The sequence below is a fragment of the Lontra canadensis genome, unplaced genomic scaffold, assembly GCF_010015895.1.
Source record: "Lontra canadensis isolate GAN:19392208 unplaced genomic scaffold, GSC_riverotter_1.0 scaffold5, whole genome shotgun sequence".
Classification (NCBI taxonomy): Eukaryota; Metazoa; Chordata; class Mammalia; order Carnivora; family Mustelidae; genus Lontra; species Lontra canadensis.
In genome coordinates this window covers 4,146,863-4,170,182 of record NW_022630999.1, presented here as the reverse complement: position 1 = coordinate 4,170,182, position 23,320 = coordinate 4,146,863, and the positions used below count along the sequence as shown (strand labels likewise).

General features: G+C 40.7%; 1 protein-coding gene across 1 annotated transcript in view; it reads right to left on the bottom strand.

Moving 5' to 3' along the window:
• The window catches only part of WDR70 (WD repeat domain 70), a 294,218-nt gene that overhangs the window by 11,167 nt on the left and 259,731 nt on the right, over positions 1-23,320 (bottom strand). Inside the window, exons 14-17 of the mRNA XM_032851351.1 lie at positions 15,036-15,136; positions 13,312-13,391; positions 11,217-11,333; positions 8,235-8,397 (exon numbers count right to left, since the gene is read on the bottom strand). Coding sequence (XP_032707242.1) covers positions 8,235-8,397; positions 11,217-11,333; positions 13,312-13,391; positions 15,036-15,136 — 461 coding nt within the window. The remainder of the gene's footprint in view (positions 1-8,234; positions 8,398-11,216; positions 11,334-13,311; positions 13,392-15,035; positions 15,137-23,320) is intronic.

The window sequence follows — 23,320 nt, the reverse complement described above, 5'->3', positions numbered from 1 at the left end:
GATATTGCCAATATTTGACTTTTTTTCACCTAGAAAAGGGCAATTACTTGATTTAACCTAATGGAGTCACTCCTTTAAAGTTCAAATTAAGAAAAAGATGTGTGGTATCATGACATTATTTAATACCGTGCTAGCAGTATTAGTCAATACAATTAGATAACTAGTACAAAAACTGGATGACATCTATTTATGATAAAAACTCTCAACAAAGTGGGGTTAGAGGGAAAATACCTCAGCATTATAATGCCCATATGTGAAAAACCCACAGCTAACATCACATTTAGTGCTGAAAACCGAAAGCTTTCTCTCTAAGATCAGGAATAAGACAAGGATGTCCACTCTTGCCACTTTTATTCAACACAGTACTAGAAGTCCTAGCCACAATAATAAGACAAGAAAAAGAAATGAGGCATCCATACTGATAAAGAAGTTAAACCACTACTGTTGGCAGATGACATGGTCCCATACATAAAAAAAGCCTTAAGACTCCAACAAAAACTACTAGAAGTAATAAATGTATTCAGCAAAGCTGCAGAATTCAAAAGTTAATACCCAGAAATCAGTAGTGTTTCTATACACTAATAATAAAGTAGCAGAAAGAGAAATTAAGAAAACAACATGATTGTACCAAAAAGAATAAAATACCTAGAAATAAAGTTTACCAAAGAGGTGAAAGACTGTACTCCAAAAACTATAAAACACTGATGAAAGAAACTGAAGACACAAACAAATGGAAAGATATTCCATGCTAATGGATTGGAAGAACAAACATTATTAAAATGTCCATATTACCCAAAGCAATTCAATGCAACCCCTATCAAAATACCAACAACATTTTTCACAAATCTAGAACAAATAATCTTAAAATGTGTATGGAACCACAAAAGACCCCAAATTTCCAAAACAATCTCAAGAAAAAAGAACAAAACTGAGGGTATCACAATACCAGATTTTAAGACCTACTACAAAGCTACAGTAATCAAAACAATATGTTACTGATACAAAAACAGACACATAGTTTAATAGAACAGAATAGAGAGTGCAGAAATAAACCCACACTATAATGCTTAATCAATCTATGACAAAGGAGACAAGACTATACAATGGGGAAAACCCAGGGTCTCCAACAAATGGTGCTGAGAAAGCTGGACAGTTACATCCAATAAAGGGAAACTGAACCCCTTTCTCACATCACACACACAAAAAACCCTCAAATGGATTACAGACCTAAATGTGAGACCTAAAAAGCCAAAAATTCTAAAAGAGAATACAGGCAGTAATTTCTCTGACATCAGCCTGTACAAACATTTTTCTAAATGTGTCTCCTGAGGCAAGGGAAACAAAAGCAAAAATAAATGAGTAGGACTACATCAAAATAAAAAGCTTCTGCACAGCAAAGTAAACCATTAACAAAACGACAACCTACTGAATAGAAGATATTTGCAAATGACAGATCCAGTAAGAGGTTAATATTCAGTATACATAAAGAACTTATATAAGTCAACACCAACTGCTTCCCCCTAGCAATCTGATTAAAGAACAGGCAGAGGACCCAAACAGACATTTTTCCAAAGAAGACATACAGATGGCCAACAGACTGATCATCAGGGAAATGCAGCTCAAAACCACAATGAGATATCACCTCACGCTTGCCAGAATGACTACACTCAAACACACAAGAAACAGTAAGTGCTGGCATGGACGTAGAGAAAAAGAAAAGCTCATACATTATTGGTGGGAATGTTAACTGGTACAGCCACTGTGAAAAACAGTATGGAGGTTCCTCAAAAAATTAAAAATAGAAATGCCACGTGATCCAGTAATTCCACTATTGGGTAATTCACCCAAAGAAACAAAAACAATAATTTGAAAAGATACATGCATCCCTATGTTTACTGCAGCATTAATTACAATAGTCAAAATATGAAGCAATCTAAATATCTATCATTAGACAAATGAATAAGAAAGATGTGACACACACATATACACAGTGAAATATTACACAGCCATAAAAAAGGATAAGTTCATGGCATTTGAGACAACATGGATGGACGTGGATGGTATTATGCTAAGTAAACTAAGTTAGTCAGAGAAAGACAAACACTGCAGGACTGCATTCACCAGTGGACTCTAAAAAAACCCAACAAACAAACAAAACCTTACAATGAATAAATAAATAAAAAACAGAATTTGACCTATAAATATAGAGAACAAACTGATGGTTGCTACAGGGGAGGGGGTTGGGGGTTAGGGGAGACAGAGGCTTCCAATTTTAGAATGAATATGTCACAGGAATAAAAGACACAGCATGAGGAATATAGTCAATGATATTGTAACAGTGACATAACAGGAACGAGGGCCGCTACACTTATGATGAACACAGCATAATGTATAAACTTGTAAAATCATAAGCTGCACACCTGAAAGTAATGTAACATTGTGTGTCCTCTAAACTCAAATAAAAAAAAGTTTTTAATTAAAATAAAAGTAAATTAAAATAATTAGAAAGAATGAGGTAAATGTATCATTGTTTGCATAGGATATAATTTTCTGCCTGGAAACTACAAGTAAACTGAGTGTAAAATTATTGAAAACAAGAGGAAAACAGGGTAAATATAGCTGTATATAAAGCAACTACCTACATATGCATTAATAATACACATTTATGTGGCCACACAGCACTCCCATATACACAGGAGTTATAAACTCAGCAGAAGAAAAGGTTCTATTTATGATGGCACAAAAAAGATAAAATTACTGGAAACAAAATTAAAAGAAAATGTGAAAGATCTATATAAAGAAAACTTTAAAATACTACTGAGAGACAGAGATGTGACTGAATAGAAAGACATACCCTGCTCTTGGTTTATTTATTTATTTTTTTAAACAATTTTTTTTTAAGATTTTATTTATTTATTTGACAGACAGAGAGATCACAAGTAGGCAGAGAGGCAGGCAGAAAGAGGGGGAAGCAGGCTCCCCGCTGAGTGGAGAGCCTGATGCGGGGCTTGATCCCAGGACCCTGAGATCACGGCCTGAACCGAAGGCAGAGGCTTAACCCACTGAGCCACCCAGGTGCCCCCTTGCTCTTGGTTTTAAAAAACCAATATTGTAAAACTCAGTCTAAGTTAATATATACATTGACTCAATTCCAATGCAAATAGCACCAAGAATTGGGGGGCAGGCTATTTACTAGATAGCTTAAAGTCATGGAACCTGCAGAATGGAAAAGTTTTACTAAGAAGAACGAGAACAGGCAGCCCAACAACAATGAAAACAGTCTGATACTGCTACTTGAACAGACCACATAAGAGAATGCAACAGAGAGCGCAGAAGTGGGCTCAAATTCAAATGGAAGTGCGTGTGTGTAACCATGTGGTTTCAATTCAATGAGGAAAACTAGATTATCCAATTAAAAAATGTTACAGCAACTGGCTAACCAACTGGCTAACCAACAGGAAACAATCAAATTAGAGCTCTACTGTGGTAGGCTGAAATATCCACCCCAAATCCCTGGACGCTGTGAATACGACCTTATTTGGAAAGAAAGGATGTGCAGATATGACTAAGGATTTTAAGATGAGGAGATAATCCTGGATTATCTTAGGTGGGCCCCAGATGATGTCATGGGTATCCTTATAAGAGAGAAGAGGAGACTCACACAAAGCAAAAGTCAAAGAGAGAACTGAGAAGAGCCTGGGGTCACGGTGGCTCTGAGCCAAGCTTGCAGGCAAAATCTAGAAGCTAGCAGAGGCCTGGAACAGATTTTCCCAGAGCCTCTGTACGGAGTGTAGCCCCTGTGACACCTTTATTTCAGACTTCTGGCCCCCAGACTGTGAGAGAATTCATTTCTGCCTTTCAGGCCACCATGCTTGTGGTAATTTGTTCCAGTGGCCACAGGAAACGAAGATACCTTTCTCACTCCCTTCATTAAAATAATTTCAGGTGAATAAAAGATTTAACACTAAAAAAATTAAAAAGAAGGTATTAATGGAAAGATGGGAGAATCTGAAGAACCATCTTGAATGCAGAGGCCTTCCTAACTAAAACAAAACCCAAGAAAGAAAAAATTCCTAAATCTGACTACATTAAAATACATTTGATAGCAAACTACTATCAAATAGCAGTTTGACTTGACTCCGTACTGTCAGGGGCGGTTGTTCACAGTGTGTACTAATAACCAGACGGTACAGATGGAACATCTCTGAACAATTAAATACACAACACAACAAATAGGTTTGTGTGTGTTTACATGCAAAGTAAATTACTGAGGTATTTCCATAAATACTGAAATAATACTGCTGATTATTGGGTGATATTAACAATATATAATTTAAATGAAGGTGTCAAAGACCTTACTTACCACTGAAGAAAATGAGACACTGAGAAGATAACTTTTAGAACCTACTGGATAGTAAGCCAGGAAGCTGGCCTTAGAACTTCCGGGTTATTGTTATAATTTCTAACAACTAATTATTTTGATGAAGGATCTAACTTTAATATCATATGTCATTTACATGTCTGAGATTTTAAGGAATAGATGCACAGTGAAAAAAATCCAGCAGTGCTCATGGGCAGACTATGGAACTTCGAGGGCCCCTTTCACTTCACGCTGCTCTCCCCACCCCGACCCCTCCCCACTCCTTTGTTCTCCTCCTTAAAAGATACCCACCACCTACATTTCTTGTATTTCTTCCCAGGGGGAGTTCATGTATAAATGGTCACATATGCGAGTAGGTACATTCACTGTGTAAAAACACAGGTATACAGAGAGCATGTTTTGCAAGCAGGTTTCTATTTTTGCTTATTTGTTTTTTACTTAAGGAGATTGGGACACATCCATCCATATATACCTAGCTCATTCTTTATATTTTCTTGTTACCTTTAATTAAATGGATGTATTGTACTTTCCTAAAACAATATCTCACTGAAGGACACTTACATTGTTTCCCATCTTTTGCTTTCATAAACAATACTCAACTTAGTATCTTTGGACATACATATTTACCCACATGTGCAAAACTTCTGGAAACAGAATTGCCAAGTCAAAGGCTATTTGCATTTTAAATTTGTATAGATAGTGCCAAATTTTTCTCCAAATGATGCTCACTATGTTTAGCAAATCTTAAAACATGGCTCTGTTTCCTCTTCTTTCCTCAGCTAATTTTTTTGCCTGTTTCTAAACAAATTTCTTTAAGTATAAAAAACCCCTAATAGTAATAGAAAATAATGACTCCATTAAAAACAGAAGTGTCAACAGAGGCATAATCTATAAGCTTATCTGACTGCCAATGATGTGTTGACATACATTAGCTTACACACACACAAATTCTATACAAAAGAGGGCTAAATGCACACTAGTTAGCTGGCCAGCCTTAATATGACCCTCTTAGCTGTTGTAATACTATCCAACTAATTGTTCAGAGATGTTCCATCTGTACCGTCTGGTTATTAGTACACACTGTGAACAACCGCCCCTGACAGTACAGAGTCAAGTCTGTTCCTCTACACGGACAGCGGAGGAGGCAGCGCTCCCCACCAGCGGCCCGCAAATCTCTTCAGCATTTTTGTGTGGGGTACTTTCACTCACAACAGCAGCAGCTCTCTCTCTCTGTCAGAGGGCTGTCAGCAGGTTGCTGAAGCCCTGGAAAGCTGAAAGTACCTGGGAATGTCATCCCCCGGGCCCCATCTCCAGCCATTAGCAAGGATCAACAGATACTGGAGTGTGAGGACTCCAGTCACCACGCCTCTGACCTGGGTCTCCAGGGTTACCCTGCAGACTGAGCTAAAGGGGAGCTGGTCCCTGAAACCTTGCTTGATACACCCTTACTTGGCCTCATTATACTTCTCTACTCCCCTATTGGTTTTCTCTATGGGTGCGTCCTAATAAGCATCCTAATAATAAAGTATCTTAAAAGCACCTTTATATGAATCTTTGTCTCAGGACCTACTTCTAAGGAACCCAAGCTAAAATAGCGTGTTTTTCTTTTACGCAAATAGGTCACAGTGATTAGCAGACAGAGCACTGATACTGGCATACCATGTCTGTTGAATTGGTTCGTAAGTGATTTTTTCCCAGCATATTAATGTTCTGAAAAGTGATCAGGGTCTAGCTTTCTCAAAATTTAGGAGAAAACTTTAATAATATATAAAGACATCAAATAAAAACCTAAACACACCTCCAATGATATAAAAATACATACGCACAAATTTATTTACTGTAGCACTGCTAGAAATTGCAAAATACTGGGACAACCTAAATGTCTACTCATAGGAGAGTGGTTGAATCAACTATACTTCCCTGCGATGGGGTACTATGCAGTAGTGAAAAAGAACGAGAAGGAGCTCTATGAACTGACGTAGAATGATTTCTAGGGCATAATCCTAAGTGAAAAAAGCAAGGCCCAAAAGGGTATGTATATTATGCTATCCTTCAGAATAGCATATTATATTATGCTTCGCCTTTAGAAAGGAGAGGGTAGAAGAAAATACAAATCTGTTCACTTGTGCAAAAGACCTACGGGAGAGGTAGACCAGAAACTAAAGAGATAGGCTACCTGCGGGAGTGAGTGGGTTAGGGACCAAGAGAAGTGGGGCATGGAAATGCGGGAACAGAGGGAAAGAACGAGTCTTTTTTAAGGCCCTGACTCCTAACACTAGAGTATTATTTTGCACACCCTACATAAACCTCCAAAATAAACAGAACATAGGGGAAACCCCAAAAAGGAATGCGACACTAAAAAAGGACCCTAGCTGCATTTCAAACGAATTCTAGAACCACCCTGACAGGAGTGGAGAAGAAAATATCTCACTTGTGAAAACCAGTCTCTTGACCAAATACTATAAGGCCAAAAGGACAAAAAACAAAACAAAACAATAACCAAAAAAAATCCCAAAAAACCCGAAACAACAACAACAACAAAACTACATGAATGTGGTTAAAGAAATCCTACTTGGGGAAATGTTTCTCACAGGTGTATGGGTAGGCAATTTTGAAACTACTTTATAGGTAAACTAGCAGTGAATAAATAAGTGAATATATTGTCAGCAATGAAAGCTGGGTTTTTCATTATTGGAGAAAGAAGTTAAAAATACAGGAAGGAGAAAGGTAAAATGAAACCAGGAGTATAGGATTGAAATCAGAGGCATCAGTATAAACTCATAGTTTTTAAAATATGAATACAGATATGTATGCATGTGTGTACGTATATATGTACATATGTGTACGTGTGTTGAAGCACAGGTTAGTATACATATATATTTTTTCAAGTTTTGTCAGCTAAGAAGACCTAAAGGAAGAACTAGAAGACCTAAAGGAGGAACTAGAAGCAATGACAATTGGGTAGCAATAGGGACATCTAGCACCCATGTCTTGGTTTCTAAACATGTTCTCAAACAAAAGAAGCCTAGGCTCCTTGAAGGAGTAGTTGATTCCAGGACTGGAGGAGGAAAACCAAAGATGACTCTGGCACATTATATGGTATCGGAAAGCAAGGAAGTGCTCAAAATAAAACGAAACAAAAAATTCTACAACATGACCCTTCTCTAGTGTAAATGTGCCTGGTTTGGAGGCTTTAAGAACCACGACATGTTCACCCATGTGGAGCCACCTGAGGGAATCCGCGGAGGAGGGCTCTACTCTGCCAACGTGCGTGCTCCTTATGGACACAGTTCTGCAGCTGCAAAGCAGTCCGTGATGACAGACCTACAAACTGCTCCTCTTCATCTGCTTTTAAACCCTCTTCAACTGAGATAATGCATGCGGGGAGTGCTCTTCCTCCTTCTCGCCAGAGGTAGGATGGACTTCCCATAATGGGTTTATACTAGGTCATAACTGATGGAATTGACCTACTTTAAAAATGCACCATACTAGAGTCCTAAGATACATACAAATAGCTAGGTTCAGGACTATGAGTACTTGGCTTATTTTTCATGCTCAAGAATAAAACAAGAGGGGCGCCTGGGTGTCTCAGTGGGTTAAAGCCTCTGCCTTCGGCTTGGGTCATGATCCCAGCATCCTGGGATCAAGCCCCGAGTCAGGCTCTCTGCTCCCCACCCACTGCCTGCCTCTCTGCCTACTTGTGATCTCTGTCAAATGAATAAGTTTAAAAATCTTTAAAAAAAGAATAAAACAAGAAATGGAGAATTAGAACCTCAAAGTAGTGTCGTTATATTCTTTCCAATTCATTCAACATAATATTTTTTTTTTCTATTTTAAAAGGCTGTTTCCTTACTTAGAATATGCTGGAGAAACCCAATACGGGTTGTCTTCAGCTGCTTTAGCATGCCGCAGAATGGCTTCCCGGGGATTGCTGTCATCGGTTTTGTCCAAAGCAATGTTCTTCACAATGTATGACGACAGAGTGCCCCCGTGGGTTCCAACCCGGCCGCCACGACCTGTTCCCAGGGAAAAAACACAGATCAGACCTGGAATGAGCATGACAATATAGACGCATACTACCTTGTATGCCCTGTACTTATCTGAAAAGGTTGAGAATTCCTCAATGCTGGCTTCCAAGGTGGCAGGTGACATGAGAAACAGAGTGAGGCCAGAGCTTCAGGTTTACCCAATTTTTGTCATTCCCTACACGATCAAGGTTTGGAGCGCTCTGGGGCTTCTTCAGATCCCGGCCTGAAGCATACAAATCTCAAGGGGACTTCGGTATCATCTCTTCGGGTTTCATTTATGATCATCACAACCGAAGTAGGAAATCAACAAACTTTAACTTCCCCAGAACATTTTTTTAATTTTTTTTTAAGATTTTTATTTATTTATTTGACAGAGAGAAATCACAAGTAGGCAGAGCAGCAGGCAGAGAGAAAGGAGGAAGCAGGCTCCCCACTGAGCAGAGGGCTCGGTGTGGGGCTCAACCCCAGAACCCTGAGACCACGACCTGAGCTGAAGGTAGAGGCTTAACCCACTGAGCCACCCAGGTACCCCTCCCATAACATTTTTAAATAGAGACTTTTTAAAGTATGTCTTAGCTGTTTCATCTACATAGTGATACCAATGCAAGGAAGAATTACAAATACTTGGCCATGTGTAGGCCTTGAAAAGATTCCTTAGGTGTGAACATTTGAAATTCAGTTCATAAAAATAACCAATACTGGGACACCTGGGTGGCTCAGTCAGTCAAGGGGCTGACTCTTGATTTCGGCTCAGGTCAGGATCTCAGGATTCTGGTGTGGAGCACTGAGGTGGGCTCCCCGCTCAGCAGGGAGTCTGCTGCAGGATTCTCTCCCTCTGCCCCTCCCCACCACTTGCATGCACACACACATGCTCTCTCTTTTTCTCTCTCTAATAAATAAATCTTAAAAAAATTAATCCGTATTCATTAGATGCCTATTATAGCTTTAAACAAATATATCTTAGGGCTTGCCATCTCCCAAGTACCTTGTAGGAGAAAAAACAAACAAGTTGAATTCCCTGATTCACGTTATTTTATGGTACTAGAACTGCTCTCATAGACAAAAGCTCTCTAAGGGCAGGGATCTGCACCCTGCTGGATCTCCAACAGCTAGTCTGGTGCCTGGTAGTCAAAAAAATGTATGACTTTTATTTTGAAGAACTTATTATCTGTCAGAGAGAGAGAGAGAGAGAGAGAAAACACAAGCAGGGGGAGCAGGAAGCAGAAGGAGAGGAAGAAGCAGACTCCCCACTGAGCGGAGAGCACGACATGGGGCTCCATCCCAGGACCTTGGAATCATGACCTAAGCTGAAGGCACATGCTTAACCCAGTGAACCACCCAGGCACCCATAAAATCTATGACATTTTAGGAAGATTTGAAAAAAAAAACAAACCAAAACTACACATGAAGAGCCAAATTGTGCTATATGATTAATTCTATAAATCAAGATAAGAGGAGACTAAAAAAGGCAGGAAATAATTAGTTGTGAAAGAATTTGCATGGCCAGTAACTGTTATAGTACTTACAAACTATTATAGTACTGAGGTGGTTGGGGAGCTCTTTAGGAAGAGACGGATCCAATCTGAGAAAGCTCTGAAGGCAGCGGTCATTTTCAGAATGAGCAGAATGGTTTCAGAACAAAAGTACAGAAAGAGGACAATTCAATGGGCATTTGCAGGCAGGAGTGACCTGACAGTCGTATCAGAAGATCGGAGGAGGAGGGAGGAGAGGTGTGATGCTCAAAAGTGCGTTAGAGTCAGAATGCAGAGAATGACTCTCTAGAAATGCAAACGGACAGTGGGGAGCTTATAAGATTTGGGGGCAGTAGCAGTGTGAAAGCCAGAGGAGCTGGGAATAAAAGCTATATAGAAAGTGAATGAAGGCAAGGTGGGAAGGAAAGAGAGTGACTTGAGATACGGTGCCTAGTTAGAAAGGCTTTTCAATAATCCAGGTAAGAATATTATTTAGGAACTTTGATTTAGAATGGTGGCAGAGAAAACGAAAAAAAAAAAAAAAAAAAAGTTAAGATAGATATGTGAAATGTTTTCAAGGCTCAAGGCGGAAAGGGCAGACCAAAAACAGATGGAGGCCCAGAACTGAGGTTCAGGATGAACGAACAAGTCAAAAGCTATAGGCTTAGGAGCCTAGGAAAACAGAAACCACACAAGTGATAACGAGTAAAATGAGATTCCAGGAAGTGTATGTGTCGTATAATAGCAATGCTGCCTTGCTTGCTTCTGGTACCTTCTTTCTTTCTTTCTTTTTTTTTGGGGGGGGGGGGGGCGGGGTTGGGAGGGGGTACCTACTTTCTTCAAACTTCTAAGGACTTCTATCCATCCTCTAGGGGAATGGGCAGCTCCATTTTATCAACACAAAACTAAATGATGGCCACTTCTCCCTTATGTGAAACCTAATCTAGCCCGGATTCTGGTCAAAGTACTCAAATGTTTGTACGAAGCCAACACTGACAGCAGTAGTTTCAACACTGGGTTCTGGGAACCCTAGAGTTCCACCAAGATCACCTAAAAGGGCTCAAGTCAGAGACCGAGCAGAAAGGGGCCCAGCCTTCTCTCTGTTAGCAGTGCAGCTCCATTTTTATCAGTTTTATGCACCAGGATTCTGCATCCTTTAAGCAAAAAGTTCTGAGGCTAAAAAGAAAATGTTTGAAAACCACCATGTAGTAAAATCTCCCTAGAGACAAAGCAGCAATCAGGAGCAAAGCATCTTCCCACTTCTCTCTCAGCGAACCCTGCCCCCCCCCGCCCCCCACCCCTCTGTAGGTCACCAGCTGGATCAATCACGGTCACCTGGGCCTGCCACAGGAGGTTCGGGTTTATGCGACTTCAGGGGATCCAGTCTATCCTTCTCCAGCTGTTTCCTTGTACTCCGTTGGCGGGGTTCACGGAACATAGGCAAGGCATGAGCTACGAGAAGTCACATTTGAAAAATTTTATTATAATAATAACCCTTCCATCCAAAAACATAGCTGAAGCATGACTAACTTGAAGATGAAATGGAAGTCATAATGACAGCCTTCCTCTAATAATAAAAGACAGTCTTACTGTAACCAATTAGCCAATTTTGTTTGAAACCAGACTCATTGTTCACCTCTCCTGGCAACTAATGGCACTCAGGAAATACTGTCAAATACTGTCATGGAAACACTGGTGAGGCTCCCCGTTGCCCAAACCATGGGTAGCAGTTAAACTTAATTTCTGTGGTTTTGAAATGAAAACACTTAATGGGACTGCTTCTTATTTTTTTCTTACAGGACCCAAATGTGAATAAGGCCAGCAGCTCGCCTGTCAGCCTTGAAGTCTCCTCGGACTCCTCAAAAAACCTCTGGAATCACTTCACACGTTTCTGAAATGTGACCACCTCTCAGGAGGAGTTGACAACACTGAGTAACCGGAAGGGAGGAGCACTTCTCCCACTGAAACTGGGATAAAGGTTGCCCTGAATGCGGGGGGCGGGGGGTCTGGATCTCCGGGCATGGTGACTTGATGAAGACTTTTCCCTACTTCTATATGGTGGACGAAACAAAAGGGTAAGACTCGGAGTAGTATTTGTCCAATTGCTACTGGTTGTTTACTCAATGTCAGAATTAAATCTTATAAAAGAGTCTATGGATGTAAAAGGAAAATAGTGATATTCTGCGGGAGAGCAAGAAGGTGACTGGGGGGGAAATTAAATAATGATCTTTTTCTTAACCAAAAACTGTTTCAGAATATTTTCTTTGGATCCTTACATGGGGAGTACAACCTCCTTTAAAAGAGAAAACCTTTATCCAGGGGATCAGGGCAGAGAAGGAAAAGGATTAAGAGGGGCTCAAAGGGAATTCATAATATGAATGATAGAAATGTCTCAAATACTTCAAAAACTCTTCTAGTATCCCCCTTTCCCTAGCACCTGCTAGGGCCAGGACCATCTCACTCACCAGTAAAACTCTCCTGCCTTGAGTCAGGGGAGCTGAGAAACACAGCCACCCCGTCACTCTGTTGGGCAACACGACACAACAGTATTTTTAGGAGGGGGAAAAATAGCTTTTCACTTCAAACGACTGGAGGAATTTAAGTAGGCCGCATGTAATTACATGAGCTAGACTGGTTGTGACACCGACTTTAACACTTCTACTCTTGCAAAAAGTGTCACGGGATCTCCTTACTGATCATAAGCTCCAAGGGACTTGGTCTTACAGGAGACCCACTACCAGGGAGAAAAACCCAGCAGTACAGCGCCCCCTGGGCTTGAGACGGAGACCCTGGTGAGGTCCACAGGGCATCTGCTTATCACAACTGCTACTTCTTCCAAGATGTCCCTCCAGCCACTAGCTGTGACAGGTTGGAGGCTCTGGCCCTGGGCAACACACATCTGCCAGGTTGACAAACGTGAGAGAAGCTGCTTATTCTGGTAAGGTTTCTGGGTAGTTCCTTTTGTATCTAAATGTCTCCAGATCTATTGTCACAGAGTCTCAGAGGGAGCTGAAGGAGACCTGTCACCCAGTCTCCCCCCTCTCCTGATAAAGTTCAGTTGTTCAACATCATACTGCATGCCACTGGTAGAACTGGACAAATCCAGGTCTCCTGATTCCAAGACCAGCACTCATTCTTGTTTATTCTTAGAACAGATTGTTATTCTTTAAAAGGCTACTTTGGAGTAATGCATTAGGCTCAAATAGGCTTTTCCTTTTGGGTTGAAAGTTACATGAAATTACCCTGTCTCTGTGATGAGTCACAGAAGCTACAGTGGTTAGCTGTTACATGACTCGCAGCCCTGTCCACATAGTATTTTGTAATATATGCCCAGACTCCGAAGACTTTTTCTGTCTCTAAAGCCATGAGAGCAACACCACACTACAGCAGAAGGGAGAAAGATGATGGAGAGACCACGCTAACAACTTACGGGTGATGATGTAGTCCTGGGTTAGAGTCTCGGCTTGTTTTGCCTTCCGCTGGGTTTTAACCACACACAATTTTGCTCCCCTGGGGCGGGTAAAAGCACATTATTTTCTTTACTTGGTCTTATAAACAGAAAGTCATGTCAAAAGCATTAGATACTTTCAGGAACACACTCTGTGCACACCATCTCGCCAAGTCCTTGACTTTCTAAGGGATGGTCAACAGAAGGGGCCTTGGTGATAAGAGCTTAAATTTATGGGAAAGCAAGTCTGTCAGTCAGTGGTTACTACTGAGTGAAAGGGTTGGAAAGGTAACTGGGCAACAGAACGCTAGTTTAAGAAATCTATAGAAATAACTTAAAATTTAAGATCTTAGAGAGATATAAATAAAATTTAAAAACCTTTTTACCGTGACGGTCACAGGGTTCAAATTTTAGTTTATGTCTCAGATGAAAGCAACCTGGGTGGTCTACACCCCAAGTGGCATTTGTCCGCATCTCAAATGTAAGAGTACAAGTGTCTGGAACTGAGTCGGCCTGGCAGTGTTGCCACGGGGCAACTGCCCAAGAATGTGTGGGATTAACCAAAAGTCCGATTAGAACATTTCACTTCTCCTTAGCAATAATGAGCGATCCCTCTCAGGAGGAGCAAATACAAATAAAAAAATTTCTTCAAGATTCCAAACATAGTAGCTTCCAAATAGGGGCTAGCAAATGGGGCTCACTGTTTTCTCAAGTGAAACAGACTCTCTCATTCTAATTACGTAGCATTTTTAATTTCTTTACTTATTAAAAAACAAACAAAATCCTATTTGTTCTTAAATACAATGAAAACTTTATTTTAGAGGGCAAGGGTTCCAAAGCTAGTCCACAAAGTTCCAAGGGAAGACAGGACTGTCTGTTTCTATTCAGATCCAAATTATAACAATGAACATTCGTTAATAGAGGAGGAGTTTCCTTTCCTCAAAAAGGATGTGAGACCTCACAACAGGTTTATGGTGGGCCCCAGTGAATTTAGCATGTGCAGTTTAATACTAGCTAACCAAGGCTTACTCCAGAGAAAGAGCTAATCAAGTAGTGTACCTTAAGAGAGAAACAAAACCATCGTCATTTGGGGTGGTGACAAGTGTTCATCTTTGTGCCCAAAGAAAATGAAAATAATCTGAGGAATAGAGGGAGCCTCCTGTGAAGTTTTCAGACTTATGAAACACACGGGGATGTTTAAGTCTAGCATTTGGGGCGGGCATAGGGTTGAAGAGGAAATAATTTGTGCTGTTCCTATCTGCTGGTGGAGAACAACCCCCAAAATCCAAACCACTACCTGATAAAAGCCCAAACAGAAAGGGAACAAAACAGACTAGCTGTTCCCACTTCCTGTAAGTGGTTAGTTCTCTACTTTGTTAATCCCTTACATGTATCACTGCTAATGCCATGTCCAGGGAAGTATGCAAAGTGGGCAAGACTTTTTCCCCCTTTGCACTCAGCATTTCAGCTAAAGAACTGCAAATCCTCAGGAAACTTTCACTTCGAATTCTGTCTGGATCAAGGGCAATATCCAAATCCTCTTTAAAGTACAATACCAGGAGTCTGAGGCTTTACTCCATGCCAGCTGCATTTTCTAAAAGGGTGGATCCCCATCAAAGGGGGAAATAAATAAAAGCAGGGTGGGAAATGAAGCCCTCCCCCCAGTTGTTGTCATCCATCTAAAACAGGCCATACTTATGAAATACCTCTGGCTCTTGTTGGGGTCGTAATAGACTTTAGCCAATCCATTTCCAGTTCCTACCATGATCTGGTTCAGCTTCGGATGCCACAGGCAGCGGACAACACTCTGAAAAGGAAAGGCATGGGGATCAACTAAAGAAGCCAAATAAAGATGGGAAAAATCCTATCTTGGTGGCTAGTTTGCAAAAGTGGGCATCATCCTGATGGTTACCTGTAATTTTTAGGACATTCTCCCCCTAAACCAGAAGGTTGTGTCCCTGAGTTAGGTTCTATTCCATCACTTGTTATAAGTGTGATACCCTTTAAAAATGAAAAAGATGGGGCGCCTGGGTGGCTCAGTGGGTTAAAGCCTCTGCCTTTGGCTCGGGTCATGATCTCAGGATCCTGGGATCGAGCCCCACATTGGGCTCTCTGCTCAGCAGGGAGCCTGCTTCCCCTCTCTCTCTGCCTGCCTTTCTGCCTACTTGTGATCTCTGTCTGTCAAATAAATAAATAAAATCTTTTAAAAAAATGAAAAAGATGTTCCTTCCTGACACCGCTCCTCTCTTTTCCTGACAACCTAGCAACAGCAGAGGTAGGCTTCCCCGGCTCCTTGGCCATGTGAGACTGGCATCTTGGAATGCTAAGCCCACATAACTCAGTTCCGCTTACCACTGAAGCAGATTTAGATCTCAGTGTTTCATGCTTTTATACACACAATACGTCCCTCTGGACAGCAGATTGAAGCCAGGTGCTTATTGTTTTTAGTTCACCAAGATCCAAATCTCATAAAGCTTTTTCAGGAACAACACATATTTGCAGGCATTGAATAATATCTCCCTATCTATGAGATAAACCAGCAGGATGATAGCAGAAGTAAAACAGAGATACAGCATACAAAGACTTGACATTAACCTGAATGAAAAACTATTTAAGAGAAGGTTCGCTGGAAGTTATGATCCTTTAAATTCATTACTGGTAAGGAAAACAAGTGGTGCTCTGGGGTCAAAAAGAATGAGTTCTCAGTGAGAATGACAACCTGTTTTTAATTTGTGTCTGCAGTAAGCAGGCCGAAGTGGGAGGTTTAGCAGGGACAGAATGGTGGGGCGGTGGGGAGATAAAGCTCAAATTGGTAGGCAGAGACACCGAGGGCCAAGTTCTACAGATCTCACTCTGATAGAACAAGCAATGCATGGAAACACCAATTCAAGATTTATTAAGGACCATCATGTGCCACGCAATGTACAAGGACTAAAGAAAAAAGGGTACGATTAGATACTGCTATTTTAGGTTCTGAGAGCAAAATGAAAATTGCGAAAATTCCTGGCTTCCAAATCTATCTCAGGCTGAATTTCTCTAGTTTCTTCGCCCTAACCATCCCATTCTTGTTTACACAGAGTATCTGTGCATCTCCTCAATCCCTTTTGATAGGAATTCTGGCTCCCACCTGACTGGCGAGAAGTATGCATATCGTTATATGGCCCCAGATCCTTCTCTGAGATTCCTGAGGAACTCAAGAGGAAACCTAAGAGTCTGCAGATCTTCTCATTCTTGTCTGACAATGCTCTACAAGAGCGGCTCCTAAGCTCTGCAGCACGGAAGACAGCTGAGATGGTCTATAGAGAAAATAAAACCAGAGTGGCTGTGTTTTCCCAGTTTTGGGGGGGGGGGTAAAATTGGGTTAAAAGGGCAAGTTTTTATAATTTTAAGTGTTCTTTCCACAATTTTTTCTTAAATCTATGGTGCCCGCTACCCAGTGTCCACGAGCAAGCACTAAAAGATGATAAAACATAACGTAGTGAGTGGTTATTAACAAAAATCCTTGAGAACAGTATATCACATAAGGCTTGGCTTTTGGGGGAGGGTTGTCATTTCATTCATATGCTTGTGAAACCTACTTTATAATGCACAAGCATAGAAGACACATTTTATCTTATAAGACTGTGCTTGGCTGGTAAGATGGAATTAAGTGTATCAACAGTTCACGGTCTACAAAGCACAGCCTGACTTACAGGTGCTCTGCCATTGAGATTCATTTGAGAATCATGCCTTGGCCACTGGAAATTTCCAAATGGTCATGGCTAGGTATAAGGAAGCATGAGAAGAGTCACGAACTTAACCTTATAAAACCCAACCTAGATTAAGTTCATCCAAGCCAATACTCGTCTTCAAATCAATGCTTACATGTCATCATTCCAAGAGTGCCCCATTTAAAATTGTACCCCACAACTTCCCTTACTCTGTTTTTTTTCATTTTAACCAAAGCAAGTATCACCTTTTAACATAATATATAATTTTATCTTTAATTATGCTTATTATCTGCTTCCCTGATGTGAACATAATTTCCACAGAGGCAGAGATCTTGGCGTGTTTTAGGTGGCAATGTATCCCAAATGCCTAGATTAGTGTGTGGTGTTCAATAAATGTTTGCTGATGGAATGAATTAAGGGTCAGAGTTCACCCAAGTCTACATGGACTGCTTTGCTATGCGGAGTTAGAGACAAGTGAAAGTTCAAGTTAAAATCAGTACAATCTATGGAGAATAATTTTATTTCTCTAGATCATTATCATACTCAAGTATCCTACAGACAAAGTAGAGCTTGTTCCTTCCTAATGTGGTCCTAAAAAGAGGGATATGCATGAACCAGAGAGTGATAGACAATAGTAAGAGGGGCTTTCAAGGGCCTTCAGAAATTTCAGCCACCTACAAATGGCCCCAGGACAATCTCAAGGACATAGTATTAAAGTTATTTCACTTCCTTGGTTCTCTAGAGGTCTGTCTAAGCAGTCTAAGATTACTGGTTCTCAAATATGTTTTCAAGTGAGCAGGGTGCAGAATTGGAAAGGATCCACAATGTAGGCCTGGTAAATTCCAAGACACCCAGCCAAACAGGCAGTTTCCAGGGGCAGCAGGTTACTGTTACTCTCTCCCTCTACTCTGAGGGTGTAAATGTTAGAGAGAGGCAACTGCCCAGGCCAACAGACCAAGGCTGGATTGCTTTCTAGGTAGCCCAAGCTCAGGCCTCCGCACCTCTATTCCTGTTTATGTCCTTCCCCTTCCGGAGTTCTTAGACACACACGTGGCTGGTCAGCGTAAAGCTCACTTACCCTCCTTTTCACATGGAAGCAGGGAGAATGCAGATAAGACCCCTTGAACTAAACAGTCATTCCAGAGCTCCATCCACTGTGGCAATGAGTCACCAAGGCAGCCAATGAGGGCTCCATGAGCCGTCTAACTTAGGCAAAGGATACTTAAGGCTCAATTACCCTAAGACTGGTTATTAATCAAATACTACAGGGATTCTGAAACGTGGAATGAAGAAACAGAATTCAAAATCAAAGGTGGGTGGGCCTTTTTTGTTTATTAATATTTATTGTGTGTGTTTAGCTAACCTTTGTAAACTTTGCAGCTAATGCGGCTCCACACTTTGTCCTGTCAAGGAAATGCATCTTATAGCAGAGAGCTGGCCATCTGCCAAACCAAACAATCCCCGAGACAGCAGCGCAGGGCAGCCAGCAGAGCTGCCACGCTGCTAACTCTTCGAACATACATACCGGGCTTTACTTAACAACAATGGAACACGTGCCTGCTAGAAACCCAAGGAACAATCAGAAGACATACGAGCTATAACTACTTAGGCAGAGGGCATCCCCTCCATCAACCACCCACCCGAGCCTCCCTTCAGGCTCTGGTCTTCTGGAGGTGCTTCTGTGGCGGGGGTGGGGTGGGGGGTGGGGGGTGGGAAGGTGGGTGAGGGGGGGTGGGGGATGGGGGGGTGGGTGCTGACACAGTTGGGACCCAACCACAGGCTTCCCGAGCAAAGTGGCAAACGGAGGGTCCCCAGCACATCTGAGTGGTGGGACCAGAGAGGAAAATGAAAACAAGAGCTACCCAGATCTACGAGAAAGCCTTCACACTGTACCCCGAGATTCAAATGGCGGGAGCCCACTGTCGTGGGAAGGACTAGATTCTGAAATTAGTCACATACTATAATAAACTAATTTGCTAAACTGACCTGGTAAGGCATTTTATTCTTACGCTAATCTACTTCAGCTTATCAAAACAATGTGGATCCACTAATGGCTTCCCCTAGCTAATTAGGCTGACCTCTGTTTTAGCACAAAATTAAGTGTAGCCTTGTAAACCAAAGCCTACCTTCATCTTTGCGTTATAATTTGGCAGTGCAGAGTAACCACAATCTGCCCCAAAGGTACTTAGCTCTAGCAGCAGCCACAAAGAGACGGGAATGGGGCTGGAGATCATAAGCAAGATGACAAGAAGGAATTACAAGACTTTAATGTACTTAACACAGAGATCTTTCTTCTCTGCAGAGACCAAAGAAAAAGCAGGGGTGTGGGCTGGGGAAGAAGAGAGCACTGTGTACAAACAGCAGTGTCAATATTCCGAAATAGGAATTTTGGGATTACCCCTTAGCGAAAGTAAAAAGGCCATGAAAACTTCCAAATAATTTATTTCTGTGGTTTTTACGGTTTACTTTAAGTGAAATCATGGAAGCAAATAAAGAGAGGAGAAGGAAGCGAATGAGAGAAACAAATTTATATTTTAGGGCATGGTGGGAAGGGAACTACTAAGTATCTGGAATTTTATATTATCTAAAGTAACTGAATCCTTGCAACAATACTACAAAATTAGTAATGTTATCCTCATTTCATAAGAACAAGAAACTGAGGCTTAAAGGAGGGTAGGGAACTTTCCCAAGGCCATGCAGCCTGTACAGAAAGGAGCTAGGATCAGTGGGGAGGTTTTCCCAATTCCAGTGCTCCTTCCCTGATACTACTTAATTATGCAAAGTCCTATTTTAGAAGATGGGGAGGAAGGGATGTGGGAGATCTGAAATCATTTCCAAACCCACCTAAGCCAGAAGTAGAAATCTTAGCAAGTTTATGTTAAAAGGCAGATGGTATAAGTAAAATCATAAAGGAAAGGCTCACTACTAACCAGGTCATAAATGTTACTATAAAGAAATCAATGCCTGTATAGTATCTTAGGCGTCTGTAATGCAAATACCCAAACACCACCGTTATTCTACTCTACATGCTAAAAGAAGCCTAACATCCTTCATAATTTTATATCTTAAACATGATTATGATGAAACACCATTTCCTGATCCTTCCCAGCTGCTGAGCCACACTGTAAACCAAACTCCATCTGGTTTTTTCATGTTTGGTTTTTGTCACATAGTACAAGAATGGATAAGCTTGCTAGTGTGAGAACTAGCTAGTTCTCTTGGGAGAACCAGCACTTTTCAGAATTTTCAAATAAGGAGCCTTACACCTGTTTGTGAAGGAGACAGTCACAGTTTTGCAGATCTGTATGGAGGCAGCCTCATGGTCATGGACATCCTCGGGAATACCCACTGCGTTTGAATGGCTGTGTGTGTGTGCTGATTCCCAAGGCCAAGATCACAGATCAAGATATGAGTCCAAAATAAATAAAAGGAAAGCAGATGAAAATGGAAAAATACTGGAGAAAAAACTCTCTTCAAATTTTCACAAGCCCAATTTTCATTTCACAGAAAGAACTGCTTTCTACATTAAAACACTGAGCCAGGAAGGTAGAAGAGTAAGACGAGAATTCTTTATACCTTTGAAGGCTATTTGTCCTGTCCTGCCAAAGCCATGATTTCCCCAAATTTGGGGTATTCTGCAGCACGCATGGACCATGAGGCTTGGCTTCATCCCTCTGAAGTTCAGGAGGAAAACCTGGTGAGTAAGTCTCAGTCTCCAATAAATAAAACTCCTCAACACCCACCTGATCTCCATGGAGACATCCCTCAAATGGAAAAAATTAAAGACAGACATCTTCTCAGTTCCTCTTCCTAAATACACACCTATCCTTTCTTCTTCCTCCACACCTCCTCCAACTCTAAGGAAGTTCTACCATAGGGCCGGACATGAAGCAATTGTCACTCTTTGCTTGAAATCTCAGTCTTCCCCCTTTCCTGCCCCAAGTAATTTTCTGATAAACCAGATAGCAGCTTAATGGTGAAAAGAAAAAAAAAAATGCCATACCATTTTTATAAATGTAGGGCCTGCTGCAGAAAAAACAAACAAGGAAAAGTGTTGCTCTGTACCTGCCACAAATATCTGATACAGATGTACAGATTATGACTTTTAAAAACTAGCACCTAATTATCAAATTAATTCCCATCAAAGCCATGGAAAATTCATTTATTAAAATCTTTTCCTTTATAGCCTATGCTCTAAAATTAAGGTAATTACTAAAGCAGCAAAAATCTGAAACCTGGTAGTTGTCCTTGGCACTAAATGAATCACATCTGTATCTGATAATAAAAATGCCTAAAGAATTTCATCACAAGAAAAAGTTCTCAGAGTAAATGGAAGGTCTCTTGGGTAAGAAAATTAAATACAATTTTCTTCATCTAATTCAAAACACTAAACGTTAGTTTGCTCCAATCCACTTATTTGAGAAGAATTTACAAAAGCAAAGAAAGCACAAATAATGACTGAAGAAAATCTGGTAATTATTCTTATTAACAGCAGTCTGGGAGCCGGAAACAAACAGGCAGCTGGAAGCTGGAGTCCACAGGATGAGTGACACTGGCGGTGGATCCTATAAGGCAAATATCCCAGAGGCCCCATACCACAACGATCCACAGAGAAGCAGCACTTACTGGAGGCACAGCCCCAAAATTCTAGCAGAGCTTCCCACTGGTGGGCACACGATGGGCTGCAGGGAATTCCTTAGGCCTGAGATCTCCTCAGGTCTAAGATGGGCATAGGGTACTGGAGCCTTCAGCAAATCAGTTAACAGCAAAGAGTACCCTTATCTGTTTACACATTATCATCATGAGCACCTGGTTGAGAAAAAGCTTGAGAAACACTACCTAAGGCCACATCTCTCAGCTAATCTACACAGACCCAGGCCTCTTTACTCTTTTTCATTCATCAAGTTAAAGATGGCCAAAGCCATACGTGAAAAAGTCACAGCTAACATCATATTCAATGGTGAAAAGCTGAGAGCTTTTCCCCCAAGATCAGGGACAAGACAAAGATGTCCACTCTTGCCACTTTTATTCAACATAGTACTGGAAGTCCTGGCTAAAGCAATCAAACAATACATACATACATACATACATACATGGCAGGCACATTGGTAAAGAAGTAGTAAAACTTTCACTATTTGCAGATCACATGATACTATATATAGAAAATCCTAAAGGCTCGCCCAAAAAAACTAGTAGAATAAATAAATTCAGTAAGGTCACAGGAAACAAAATCTATATAGAGAAACCCACTGCATTTCTATACATCAATAATAAAGTGGCAGAAAGAGAAATTAAGAAAACAAGCCCATTTATAATTATACCAAAAATAATAAAATACCTAGGAATAAACTTAACTGAAGAGATGAAAGATCTTTACTCTGAAAAGTATAAAACACTAATGAAAGAAATTGAAGATGACACAAACAAATGGAAAGATATTCCATACTAATGTATTGGAAGAACAAACATTGTTAAAATGCCCATACTATCCAAAGCAATCTCCTGATTCAATGCAAACCCTATCAAAATTCCAACAGTATTCTTCACCGGATTAGAACAAATAATCTTAAAATGCGTATAGAACCACAAAAGACCTCAAATAGTCAAAGCAATCTTGAAAAAGAGGAACAAAATGGGAGGTATCACAATCCCAGATACCAAGATGTACTACCAAGCTGCAGTAATCAAAATAGTACGGTACTGGTACAAAAACAGACATAGATCAATAGAACATAATAGAGTGTCCAGGAATAAATCCACAATTATATGGTCAAATAATCTTCAACGAAAGAGTTAAGAATATGCAATGGGAAAAAGTTTCTTCAACAAATGGTGATGGGAAAACTGGACAGTTACATGAAAAAAAAATGCAACTGGACCCCTTTCTCACACAATACACAAAATTAAACTCAAAATAGATTAAAGACCTAAATTTAAGATCTGAAACCATAAAAATCCTAGAAGATCTGAAACCATAAAATCACAGGCAGCAATTTCTCTGACATTGGCCATAGCAACATTTTTCTAGACAGGCCTCCCATCTAGGAGGCAAGGGAAACTAAAGCAAAAAGAAACTATTAAGACTACATTAAAATAAAAAGCTTTTATACAACAAAGGAAACTATCAACAAAACTAAATGACAACCTACTGAATAGGAGAAGATATTTGCCAATGACATATTGGATAAAGTTTTAGTATCCAAAATATATAAAGTACGTATATAACTCAACACCCAAAAAAACAATCTGATTAAAGAATGGGCAGAAAACCTGAATAGACA